The 13,369-nt window shown below is 49.6% G+C and overlaps 1 protein-coding gene across 2 annotated transcripts in view; it reads left to right on the top strand.

Moving 5' to 3' along the window:
- The window catches only part of FXYD6 (FXYD domain containing ion transport regulator 6), a 33,977-nt gene extending 23,417 nt beyond the window's left edge, over positions 1-10,560 (top strand). The window contains exons 2-8 of one of the 2 annotated variants that reach the window (XM_070623222.1): positions 4,891-4,953; positions 5,549-5,587; positions 5,705-5,779; positions 6,388-6,424; positions 7,185-7,234; positions 7,761-7,811; positions 9,365-10,560. In XM_070623222.1, the coding sequence (XP_070479323.1) occupies positions 4,896-4,953; positions 5,549-5,587; positions 5,705-5,779; positions 6,388-6,424; positions 7,185-7,234; positions 7,761-7,789 (288 nt within the window). In that variant the 5' untranslated portion in view covers positions 4,891-4,895 and the 3' untranslated portion in view covers positions 7,790-7,811; positions 9,365-10,560. The remainder of the gene's footprint in view (positions 1-4,890; positions 4,954-5,548; positions 5,588-5,704; positions 5,780-6,387; positions 6,425-7,184; positions 7,235-7,760; positions 7,812-9,364) is intronic. The other variant, XM_070623223.1, reaches the window with a different exon arrangement.
- Positions 10,561-13,369: the final 2,809 nt, after the last annotated feature.

Here is a 13,369-nt window from a genome sequence, read left to right as displayed (position 1 = left end):
AGTTCTACCAAACATTCAAACAACAGATTATTCCAATCTTCTGCAAACTCTTCCAGGGGATAGCGAGAGAGGAAATACTTGTTCCGTAAGTCTAGTATCACCACGATACCAAAACCAGGCCAGTCAATACAATTAAATAAAAATTGTAGCCCAGTCTCACTCAGGCATATAAATGCAAAAATCCTAAAGAAATATCAGCAAACCAAATCCATCAGTTCATTAAAAAGACAATACATTGATTTTATCCCAGAAATTCAAGGATGATTTAACATTAGATGATTCGTACATATAATTTACTTCATTTGTAGATTAAAGGTTAAAAACTATAGATATAGGGGCTGGCCCCGTGGCCAAGTGGTTAAGTTCGTGTGCTCCACTTGGGCGGCCCAGGGTTTTGCCGGGTCGGATCCTGGGTGAAGATGTGGCACCGCTCATCAGGTCATGTTGAGGTGGCATCTCATATAGCACAGCCAGAAGCACTCACAACTAGAATATACAACTGTGTACTGGGGGGCGTTGGGGAGAAGAAAAAAAAAAGATTGGCAACAGATGTTAATGCAGGTGCCAATCTTTAAAAAAAAAAACAACTATAAATATAGAAAATGCATTCATAATTAATATAAAACAGAAACATCTTGGAAAACCAGGTTTAGAGGGGAACTTCTAAAACAGAAGAAATCTATTTAAAATCAGTCATTTCCTTTTTTTAATTGCTGAATACTATTCCATTGTATATATACCACAGTTTGGTTATGTATTCTCACCACACACACACAAAAGGTGATTCTGTCAGGTGGTGGAGGTGTCAGCTAACCTTGTTGTAATATTTCACAATATATACATGTAACAGATTGTCACATGGTACACCTTAAACTTATACAATATTGTATATCAATATATCACAGTAAACCTGGGAAATAATTAGAAATAAATACACACACAAAAAATCAGTAATAAGACTGTATGTGCTTGAGTATGTGTGTTTGTGGGTCCATTATCACTACTTCTATTCTACATTTTACGGTAAATCCTAACAGTACAGTAAGACAAAAAATAGAAAATAAAGAGTGTAAGATTTGGAAAAGACGAAACAGTGCTGTATCATTTACAGATGATATATCTAGAGAGAAAACCCAAAAGAATGTATCGGTAAATTATTAGAAATAATAAGAGAGTTTAGCAAGATGATTGGATTTAAGACCAATAAATACAAATCAATTGTCATTCTCTATACCAGCAAAAATTAGAAACCACGCACAAGAGCATTTAAAATAGCAATAAAACTTATAAGGTATCTAGCAGTAAATCTGGTAGGAGATGTACAAGACCTGTATGAAAGCATTTATAAAACTTTATTAAAAGACACTGAAAAGGACCTAAAAAGCAAAAAGATTTATTTATAGACAGGAGACTCAAGATCACCAAAATGTCAGTTCTCCCCAAGTTGTTCTGTAGACAGATCCATTGCAATTCCAGTGAAAATCCCCGCGGTTTTAGATGAAGTTGACAGACTGGGTCTAAAATTTATATCTAAGTGCAAAAGACCAGGAATAGTGAAGATATTCCTGAGGGAAGAGGTGAAAGAGGAAGAAAAGAAAGAAGAGAAAAAGAAGAGGGAGTCTTCTCAGACCACATGGGAAGATTACTATAAAGCTGCAGGAACTGAGACACTGTGATTTTGATGCGGGTACAGATGAATTGACCAATAGATCAAGAAACAGGCCCACACCTAAAGAAACCAGAAATATGACAAAAGTGGCATTGTACATCATGGGCGCAGCAGGTGTCAGCAAATGGTTCCAGGACAACAGGTTATCAGTATGGAACAAAGTAGAAATTAGATCCCTACTTCACACCTTACATAAATCAATTCTGGCTGGAATAAAGATTTAAATGTAAAAGATATATCTTTAATATTTTTAGAAGAAAACTCTTTCTGTCTCAAGCTGACAAAGAATATCTTAAACAAGATGAAAATCATTGCATTCAATTCCATTACAGTTAAGAAATTCTGTTCATCAAAAGACAGTTTTAAGAGGTGAAAAGACAAGCCGCTAACTGGGAAGAGATAGTTGCAATACTTAATGACAAAGGCTTAGTACCCAGAATGAGAAATGATTAACAGTATTGTCAACCCATTTGGAAAATGAGTGAAAGACGTGAAAAATACAGCATTGATGATAAAACAGGAATGTCAAATAGCCCAACTCCATTCCTGTGTAGTCTAATTAAGACCATATTTTACATCTCTGGATTGGCAGAAATTAAGCTGTCTGGTAATATCAAGTACTGATAAGGATGTAGGGTAATGGGAACAGTCATGTGCAGCTGGTGGGATGTTAAAATGGGGATGATCGCTTTGGAAAACGATATGAAATTATGTTGTAAAGTTGACAGTTTGCAGACCATACAACCCAAAGACTTCACTCCCAGGTTTATCTGTAGAACATAATTTTTCAAACTGCATTGTGACTCATTCATGGGCCTAGCCCTTTTTTTTTTAAAGAAACCAAATTGAATAGAAAATATCAGATGGCATCATTCATAGAAATGATCAGTATTGTATTGTGATATTATTGTTTCTAGTTTACAGGAATATATGTTTGTACTGGGTTGCAGGGTAAAATGTATTCTTAATGGGAGTGGTGGTCAGAAGAGAGGGAAAAGAGTGCCCTTGGGTCTCTTGCATGTGAGTCCTGGGGAACACACACAAAAATGTTCACAACTGCATTATTTAATAATAGGATAAAATTGGGAAAAAAACAGATGTCCACCGACAGGAGAATGTACCAGTGCATGATCATTTACCTGCACAGTGGAATATTATGTAACACTGAAAATGAATGACCTACGGTTACATGTAATGTGGATGAATCTGAGAAACAACGTTGAACAAAAGAACCCAGTCCCAGAAGACTGTAAACAACATATCACAATTGTAAGGCTCAAAAAAGCCCACTAAACAATGTAGTATTCAGGTATATGTATGTAATAAGTATATTTTTAAAAAGCAAGGTGTAGATCCATACAGTCAAATATTAGTCAGCCGTAAAAAGAAATAAAGTACTGATACAACATGGATGAACCTTGAAAACATTATGCTAAGTGACAGAAATCTGATGCAAAAGGCCACATATTTTATGATTCTTTTATATGAAATGTCCAGAACAGGCAAATCCGTAGAGAAAAAGTAGATTAGTGGTTGTCAGGGGCTGGTGAGGGGAGAATGGGGAGCGACTGCTAATGGGTACAGGGTTTCTTTTGGGGATGATGAAAATGTTCTGGAATTAGTGATGATGGCTGCACAATTTTGCGAATATACTCAAAACCATTGAATCGTAGACGTTAAAACGATGAATTTCATGGGATGTGAATTGTATCTTAATTTAAAAATTCTTTTGAAGAAGAGCAAGGGAATGATAAAAAATAGATATTCAGGATACTCTTTACTTCTGAGAGTGATGCAGGGAGATGGGTTGGAGGAAAACAGGTAGATGCCGCAGTATTTGTAAAATTCTAGTTCTTAAGTTACTTGTTTATGAGTGTTTATCTTATTACTATGCTTCATTATACGTGTGTGTTACATATATTTTTATACATATAAAATATAATGTAAAATTTAAAAGAAATAACAGTATTAAATGAGAAAGCAGTAAAAGAAAATTTCTGCCTCTTGATTAACGCTTGAATCTCCTTCCCGGAGTCCAGGGTCTGTGCCTTAGGAGGACTCTGGATGCAGTCGTTCTGACCTCTGGTGGCCGAGAGGCAAAGGGCCGCTGGGGGCTGCTCGCTCGGGCTGGTGAAGGCAGTGGGGTGCTGTCCCTCAGTGCTGGCATGCTCCCGGCCACCAGACACAGGCGCAGGGGGGCAGGCCACTGCCGGTCTCACCCGACTAGGAAAAGAACAAACAGCTTGAGCTTTCCTAGTTTGGTTTCTTTCCCCTTTTCGTCTCTGGCTCTTTACCATGCTCATTTAAGCCCAGGAATGAGATGTGTGAGTAACTCCATTGAAACCTATCTCTGGGAGGGACCAAGTGGCCCTGCCTTCTGCTTCCATTCAGATGGCCCATCCTGAGGCCTCGGACCCCAGAGACTGGGGACTTGATGAGCTCACGAGCAGAAGGCTCAGGCACCTTCTGGGGAAGGAGAGGCTGGAGCCCTGACCCTCAAGAGCCAGTCTCCAGGCTCCTTTTGTTTATTCAGACCACCTTTCTGGAGGATTATGAATTAAAACCTATGGGGAGATGTGGCTTGGCCACTTTAGAGGAGAGAGTATGAGGGGTAACCTAAGGGAGAGCTGTCAGTGTTTCAGCGTTTACCATACAGAGTCTAGGACGTGGTGGGTCTCCCACCCCAGCCTGCTGGCTGGACTAGAGAGGCATTGGTTTACCGGCACCTTTCAACCTGATGCAAAAGGAGAACTTCCGATAGTGGGTGTTGCCTGTGGGGAACCTGCCCAGGAAGTCCCAGACGTCTTAATGAATAGACGTGGCCACAGAAGGGAACCTGGGAAGATAGTCTCCAAAGCCCTCAGGGTTTCATGGCTTCGGCACCAGAGAGGCAGGCGGCAGAGGAGGTACTGAGCCGGGTTAGGATCAAGGTTCTGCAACTCATTTAACCTCTTTAAGCTCGGGCTCTTCACCTGCAAAGTGGGTTAGTCACAGTGCCACTAATTGTGTTGGTTCAATTGTAGTAATTGAATTAATGCCTGCAGAACTTCCGGGTCAGAGCGCGATACATGTCAGCTGCTTCTGCTTAGGTTGTTTGAATGCTCCTGGTATGGAGAGAGCGCAGAGCAGAACTGGGAATTCGACTGCACCCCAGTCAGGCTGAGGGCTGGCATGGGGAGCCTCCTGTCCAGAGAGTCACTTTCTCCTCCCTCTGTCCCCAGACGCCATGGAGGTGGTGCTGATCTTTCTCTGCAGCCTGCTGGCCCCTGCGGTCCTGGCCAGTGGTAAGTAACCCCCTAGCACCTGGCTGTGACAAGATGGCTCACCAAGGGCCCTTTCTGTTGGAAGGTCTTGGCCCTTTGGTATGCTAGGGTTGGGGGCTCCCAGATTCTTCGTGTTTCATCGGGGGCCCCTCTGTTTAGTCAGCAGAGAAAGTCCTGGAAAGTGACAGCTATTCACAGACTCTAATTCAGCCTGCCCACCTCTCCCCACAGGCCCCAGCAGGGTCTACTTTCAAGCCCTCAAGCCCACCGAGCCCCTGTAGACTTTTGGCCTAGACCTTGGGAGCCAAAGCCACACATCACCTAGACTCTGGCCTTGTGCAAGTCACATGTCCTTCCTTGGTCTTGGTTTCCCCATAAATGTGGATGTGCAGTGAACGCAGAATCTCACTGGGGCTCTGAGCTGTACCTGCCTTGGCTCTCAGGCTGGCCCCAGCCAAGAGGCCCACCCTTCTGGGCTTCTCCAGTCATCTCTGCTTAATGGGCCCTGCTTCCCAGGAATCCGTTTGTGGGGAGAGGCCTATGAGGCAAGGTAAGGTATTTGGGAACCAGGAGGTGTAGCTGTCTTCCTCTTGACCACGCTTGTTTGTTTTTGCAGCAGCCGAGCAGGAGAAAGAAAAGGACCCTTTCCATTATGGTGAGCGGTGACGGCAGCCCTGGGTGTAGGGGGAGGCGCCGCCCCGTCCAGTGGAGGGACAGATGTGCTCTCCCTGGCCCATCCCTTCTTCCTTCTCTCACCTGTGTTCCTTTGCAGACTACCAGACCCTGAGGATCGGGGGACTGGTGTTCGCCGTGGTCCTCTTCTCCCTGGGGATCCTCCTCATCCTAAGTGAGTCCTTCTGGTTCTTGGCTCACTCTGTAAGAGCTGTGTCTGCGGCTGCTAAGCGGGTGGAGAAGGGTGTGAGAGCCTGGCTGTGTTCCCTGCCAGAGAGGGCAGGAGCCTCTCTGTGCTGCCTGTTATCTCGCTGACGCAGTGCTGGGCACACAGTAAGTGCTCAGGACAACAGGGAAGGATGGACAGAATAAGTCTCCATGAAAATAGCACCGATGAGAAGAGGGGCAGGGTGGCTCTCCTGGTGCTGTATCCAGCTGAACATGAGTGGGGGAGTCATAGGAGTTGGGGGCTGTCCTTGGAGTGCTCTGAGGGATGTGCCCCATTTCTCTCCCCACAAGAGCCTGGTCTGCACGGAGCCCTCTGCACCTGTGTGATCAGGCGGACTGCGGTGGTGTGGCCACCTGAGCTGTTGCCTGTTGAACCTAGGCCTCAGAAGGACCCCTACTCCAATGTGGAATTGCTGCGTACGGCTGTGCCAGCGGGGCACTGCCCATGTGTGGGGGCTGTGATCTGCGTAGTCCCACAGCCCACACAGACTCACAGGGCAGCCCTGTGGTGGCCAAGCCGGGAGCATGACCTTAGATGGTTTCTTTGCCTTTCAGGTCGCAGGTGCAAGTGCAGTTTCAATCATAAGCCCCGGTAAGGATGCCATGGCTGTGCCGTCTGGGGTGACAGTAGGAGGGGACAGGGAGGGGCTGCCTGGTGTGTGACTCCAAAGGAGGGTTCTTTTGGATTCTTGTCTTGGAAACAGGCCATGTGTGTTGGGGTTAGAGGAGAAGTTTTGAGGCTTGCCAGGCAGACTGGGGGGCAAAGGAGACGCCAGCACCCCTCCTTCTCTCTGCTGATGTGTAAGGGGGAGGGGAGGTTGGCAAGATCCTAGATCCTTGTCTGGAGGCCCTTGAGACAGTCGGGCCTGGGAGAAGGAAAGCAGAGGGTGTGAGGGTCTCTCTTGAGGTCCTCCTCTGCACCGTGCCTGCTTGTCACTTGTTCATGAGGCTCTCTGAGCTGAGTGGAAGCTGGGGATCCCTGTCATTCACCTTTCTACTCCCACGTAAACAGCACACCCCATTAGTCCACTGCGATATCCAAGGGGAGCACTGGACCTCAGAAGTCCAGAGTCTATGGCAGGATGCAACCCAAGCCCCTACCTGGCCCTCGGCCACCCCTTCCCAGGACTTAGGGTCGACATGGAAGGGTGCGTGTAAGTCCCCCGACTCTGCCCCTTCAGTCCTGACTTCTCCCTCTGCCCCATGCACCCCACGGTGGAGAGTGCTGGAGCCTTCGGATGGCCTGCGGGAGACTGGTCAAGGACCCCCTGCCCCAGCAAGGAGAGTGGTGATGCTCTCCGGGTTTGCCCTGGAGACCTCTGACGGAAGGCCCATGTCTCTGCCTCTTGCAGGGCTCCAGGGGACGAGGAGGCCCAGGTGGGAAACCTCATCACTGCAAACGGTAACTGTCAGGACCACCTGCCTAGTGGGATGGAGGGAGTGGGCTCCGGTCCTTTATGGCTCGGGGAGGGGTGGTCACCAGGTGCCACGGCCTCCCTAGAGCCACCAGACATGCTCCCATAGGGCTGGGAGAGGGGTCTCCAGGGCCTCCACTGTGTTGCCCCCTCACTGCCACCAAACAGACCCCTACTCCTGCCACTACTCCACTTAGCGTCAGGCATGAGCCCAAGGGCTTCTAGACCCCGTCTCATTTAAAGTGCACTCAGCCTCACGAGGCAGGCATCACCATCCACATTTTACAACCAAGGGACTCAAGAAAGTTAAGGAAAGTGCCAGGTTCCTGTAACCAGCAAGTGGCAGGACAAGGGCTGCACCCAGTTCTGTCTGACTCAAAATCCTACGCGAGTTATCTCTTTGCTGTATGAGTCCAGCTCCCCCAAAGTCAGGCACAGGCGTGGCTGCTGCAGGGGCTGGCCCGTTGGGGTGAGGGGTGCATTCGTTACAATCCATTCTGGTTTTCTTTCCAGCAACGGAGCCCCAGAAAGCGGAGAACTGAAGTGCAGCCCTCAGGTGGGAAGGTAAGATGCTGTCTGCCTGCATCTCCCTCTGTCAGCATCACTGTCCTTCATCGAGGAAGTCCTGGGCTAGCTTTTGCAATGGCCACAGCTTTTATATGAGCTGTGCTCTGGGGAGTCTTGTGTCTGAAAGGAGTGATGAGACAGACGGACTGAAACATCCAGGGTGCCCCGCCCAGACACACGGTAAACAGCCAGGAAATAGTGCTTCCACACAACCCAGTGGTCAAGTTAAAAGGGCATCATCCCAGCTCCACGTGGGCGTGACTGGAGAGAGAATTAGAGTTAGTGATATCGAAGTAGCATAAAGATGCTGGCTTTAGTGATGATTCAGAAAGTACTATAGGGCCGCTTTTTTAAATTATCATTTTATGAAACTTCCCAACCCCATATGGAAGTAGGGAGAATAGTCTATGAGCCCCCCCGCCTCCACTCTTCCATACCAGCGTTATCAGTTCTCGACATTTAGGGGCACTGTTTTTAGCTTCTGTTTCCACTGTTTATTGTGAGGACACAGGAATGTAATAACGGGTAAGTGCTTTACAGTTCTCAAAATGCTGCCACACACACAAACTCGCTCGAGCCTGCCAGAAGAAGTAAGTAGGAGAGGTGGAGGTTAGCCCCACTTTCCAGATGAAGAAACTGAGGTCAGAGAGAATAGCCACACAGATAGTAAGTGACGGACTGGAACTCGAACTTAATTTGGTGCCATTTTCACCACACCCCTCTGCCCCTCTGCTCCTGCCTGCCTCCCTTTATGACATACCCTAGAACATACTCAGGGCTCACTTCTGCCTTTTTTCTTTTTCCCATACAAATAAGGCATAATAGGTGTATAACTTTGTCCTAAATTGTTAAGTTAAAAGCGATTTCTGGATGTAAAATGCCTGATATCCAGCTTTTACTGTGATCGGAAGGGCCCGGTGTACTTGTGTAGCATTTTAATCCTTTCCTAAGCTCTTACGTCCTCATCAGCGCCCATGGGTGGGCAGTCCGGGGCCCCTTTACCTCCCTCTCCTCCATGGGGCTCGGGAAGGTCAGTGATGCCTAAGCTTGAGGAGGCCGTGGAAGCCAGTCTGGGAGGCAGGTGTCCTAGCTGTAGGGTAGCTTGGTGTTCTGTCAGTGTCATGGCAGCTGGCGGGTCAGAATCTCGGCTGTGGTGTATGAAGACTCAAGGAGGGGCGCCTTGAGCTAGCAGTTTTCTTGTCTCTTTTTTTTTTGTTAAACTGGGACTTCCTCAGAAACCCTGGTCTCAGGTCTCAGGACTGTGAGCAACTCTTGGGGGGTGCGCTGGAATAGAAACCCTGGGTGTAACAACTTCCTTCCCACGTCTACCGGTTTCCGGTCCTCCTGAGAGACCCTTCCCCCAGGTCCACCCTCTCCTGTGCCTTCGTCTCCTTTCCCTGCATCTCAGGCTCATCCTCCTTGCTTCACTGGGAACGTGGCACTTAGTTTCAGTGGCCAGAGGGGCTGTGCCCAAGGCGGGGAGACGAGCAGGTGAAGATTCCTGAACGGAGCCAAAGTTTTGGTTTAATTTGGATTCTCTCCCTCTTCAGCTTCCAGAACCTGAAGGCAGCTGCCTGAACCTTTAGATGCAGACCGGCCACTACAGCAACAGATCTTCCCCCAGGAGAAGCCAAGACTGTGTGTCCCCCACCCCCTCCCTATCCCTCGAACACCCGTCCTCAACTTCATGATGCAACTAACGCCCGCCTCCCACCTGCAGCCTGCGGTCTCGTCCCCCTCCTGTGACGTGTCTGTGTGTGTGTGATGGCTGTGGTCTTCATGGCTGCTTGTCTGTGGACGATGTTGTGTTTTAGTGAACCTGAACTCACTCTCCTGGGCAGGAGCTGAGCCATGTCGCCGTCAGCTCCTCCCTGCTCCCCTGTGGCCCCATCACCTCCTGCTCCCAAGAGCCTGCTTTTTCCCTGAGGGACCAGTCCCTTCTCCTAGCTGAGTGGAGGGTAGGGGCACAGGCGGGAGTCTCCAGTTGACTTGGGAAGGTGACATCACCTCCATGTCATTCTCCATGGCCTCTCGTCCCTCCTTCTACAAGAACCTCGCTTCCATGGTCCACCGCGACCTATGTCTGTCCTGAGGGTCTCTTAGCCATTGGACGTTCACAGGGAGGAGCTGGGGAGCCCAGCTGTGCCTTCGGGCCGGCTACATTGCCTCCTGGGGACTTCCACCATGGAGTCCCCATCCGCCCCACCCCGTCGCAGAGTGGCCAGAGGTTCCATGCCCAGGGCTTCCACTCTGCCCCTGGGGAACGTGCCACTTGCATATCTTCTCAGCAATAACCCCACAGGCTCTGGAACCCTACCCCCGGCCCCCAACCTTCCCTGCTTCCGGGATTCCAATCTACTGCCCAGCTCGTCTGGACTCAGACTCCCGTTCCTGAGTTGGATCTCTGGCTGGCGCTGGCTGAGGGGACCCATCCTGTTGGGCCCAGCGCTCGGGGAGGGGTGGCAGGGAGAGCAGGGGTCCTTGCTGCTCTGTCCGCGTCGCGTTGGTCAGGCAGCCACAACGGCTCCCGCGCCTTTGCTCCTCGTCTCTGTCCCTGCCGCAGAGGGAACAGCAAGAGGTCGAAGGTCATAAAGAGTGGAAGATCAAACCAGGCCCTGCCCCTCCCGTCCATCGTGTTCTCGTGGAAACTGATCAAGCCGTGCCGCCGTGACCAGGACTGCTCTTCTGTGTTGTGATCCATCCTCTCAACCACAAAAGGGAATAAAATACCATTTGTTTCCTAGTGGCTCTGAGGCAGCTCTCCTTTCTGTAAAACAACTCGAGTGTTTGTAGGGCCTGTGGCACTTGAAGGGCCAAAGGGGCTCTGTCCTTGGTCAGAGGGAGGCAGCGCCGGGTGAAGAGGCAGCCAGGTGGTGTGTGTTTATTCCAGCTGCTTCTCTTCCCTCCCCTCCCTGCCCCTCCCCTCCCCTCCCTGGCCTGTACCTGTTCCTTCTCACCCCTTCCTCCTCCTGCCTCCCCCTGCTCGCCACCCACCTCCTCCCCAGGTCAGTGGGCCCAGGCTCCGCTCCATAGTAGGACTGGTACCTTGTGCATGTCCTGGAGAGAAGCGAGTCACAGTGGCTTGATGGAGGGCTCGCCGGCCTGAAATGAAAGATTCAACCTCTCCCTTTAGTCAGTTCTGGAGCTGCTACCTAAGGACTTGACAAGAGGGGCATGGGGGGTCACTTAGGTTATGAACCAAGCCCTTATCCTATTATCTTTCTCCAAACCCAAATACCCTGTCCTCTGTGAAGCCTTCCTGGACTTCAGGTAGAAAGAGTCCCTTCTTTTCTGTGCTGTGGTCACACTAGTTCCTGCCTTTATCTTCACATTTAGTATTCTGTACCTCGCATCCAAATGGCAGGGACCAGGTGGATAATGGCCATTTGTGAATCAGCTGTAGTGACACAATAGATGGGGCATAGCGGCTGGGGTCACCTAGAGTGCCTGCCCAAAGACATTCCAATTTAGTTTTTTGGAGTTTTTTTTTGGTGAGGAAGATTGGCCCTGAGCTAACATCTGTGCCAATCTTCCTCTGTTTTGTATGTGGGACACCACCACAGTGTGGCTGATGAGCAGCATGTAGGTCTGGGTCCAGACTGTGGATCCCAGGTTTCCAAAGCGGAGTGCACGACCCTAGCCACTAGGCCACCAGGCCAGCCCCTCCAATTCAGTTTTTTAAAAAGTAACTTGGCCAAACGCAGCTGTGGGCCAATTCCCTTGGAGGTCGCTGGTGTGCAACCCCCACCTCTACGTGTTTTGTGTGTCTTTATTGTGAGACAGTTGCTCGAGGGCAAAGACTGTGTCTCATTCTAACGTAAGAATGCCTGGATCCTCTTAGGGTCTCGAGAAATCTTCACAGAGTGTGTCTAGGTTCTGTGAGTTGTTTAGAGCTGCGGAATTGCAGGGTGCGGGTCCTGAGGGACTTGGCGGGTCCAGCCACTGCCTGGCCGCCCCGGGGACACCGTGGTACCTGTCCTACTTCTGCACCTGTTCTTTCTACCCTCAGTCCCCCTGGTCTTTGAAAAGGCTGAGACTTGTCATTGAGGTCAGACTCAGCACTGTCAACCCAGCGATCTTGGTGGTTAAAAAGTCAGGTCACACTTAGGCTTTGTAAATAATCTAACGACCACTACTCATGGAACACGTTTATGGGCCAGGGATTTACAGGCCTTGCGGCAAGTCAGAGCACAGCCAGATGGAGAGCCTTAGAGGCCCCAGGCGTGCAAAAGATTGTGGGTACCTCCCTACAGTCGTTATTAAAAATAAGACATTAAACTAAAGATACGTGTAAGGAAGTCTGAGGGGGAAGTTCTGATTTTTCTCATAATAATTGTTAATAATAGAGAATGATAGTTATCACCTCTAGCATATGTATAAAATGGTTCTACTTTGCTGGACTCTAAGCACCCACATGTTTTTCTTCCTGGTATTCCAGCATTGTCTCTGAGGCAGGGAGGGTATTCACATTTTACAGATAATAAATCTGTCACTGGTCTAGGGACATAGAGCTGGGAGGTGGCGGAGCTAGGAATGGAGCCCAGGCTGTGCATTGCCAAAGTTCTCTACCGCACACCAACCACACGGCCTGGCTTCCTTCTTGCCAGGAAGGCTGACGTCCAGACGAAGGGAGAGGGTCCTGTGGGCTGGTGGGGCCTAGCTCTTCCCTCAGGGCACAAATGAGCTGGACTGTGCTCTGACGAGGGTCATGTGGGAGGTGAGCACTCTGGAAATGACACGTAAAGAGCAGTCAAACTGATGATCAAAATAATAATAAAGAAAAGCAGCTAACACTGGGCTGAGGCCTTCACATGTACCAACTCGTTCAGAACTCATGACCCTCTATGGTGGTACCCCCGTTCTACACATGAAACCGGCTTGGTGGGACCTGCCTGAGTTGGCACCGCTGGTGGCAAAGCCAAGATCTAGCCGAGGCCCGTCCAGCACCAAGCCGGGCTTCCTCTGTGCTGCGGAGGAAAGGACTTAGGCCCATCAGGAGACGTGAGAAGGAGGCAGAACGTGGCCTCGTGTGAGGGAGTCCTTAGTTCCCGCAGCTGTGATGATGCAATACTGGAGTGAGCTCCCCATCGCTGGCAGTGTTCGAGCTGAGGGAAAGTGACGAGCTGGTGGGATCCTCTAGGCAAGATGGACTCTCAGAACCTACCCAGGATGACCTTAGTGTCCAGGCCCAAACTGAGGACCCCCTGCCCCTCACCAATGGATGAGCCTCTTCTCCCTCTCTGGTCTAGCACTGCAGGGCCAGGGAAGAGGAATCCAGAATCCAAAACCCAGGCATGGACTGCTGCTTGAAGTGTGTCTTCCTTCTGGACTGGCACTCCGTGCAGGCAGGACCACGTCCACGCAGCCTCCAGGCCCGTGACTTAGGTTTGTGATTTGGTTGGCTATAGCAGATGGAACTTGGTTGGACAGGAAAGCTGCTGTGCCATTTCCCAGAAGGGAATGCTGAGTCCCCGCGTCTCAGACAGTGACCTCGGGTGTCCTGCACATTTCACCTCCGACGACTCCTGACGACTCCTCGTGCTCCCCATGAATTC

The sequence above is a fragment of the Equus przewalskii genome, chromosome 6, assembly GCF_037783145.1.
Source record: "Equus przewalskii isolate Varuska chromosome 6, EquPr2, whole genome shotgun sequence".
In the NCBI taxonomy this organism is placed as follows: Eukaryota; Metazoa; Chordata; class Mammalia; order Perissodactyla; family Equidae; genus Equus; species Equus przewalskii.
The sequence above is the reverse complement of the archived record's forward strand: the minus strand, read 5'-3'. Positions and strand labels throughout refer to the sequence as shown.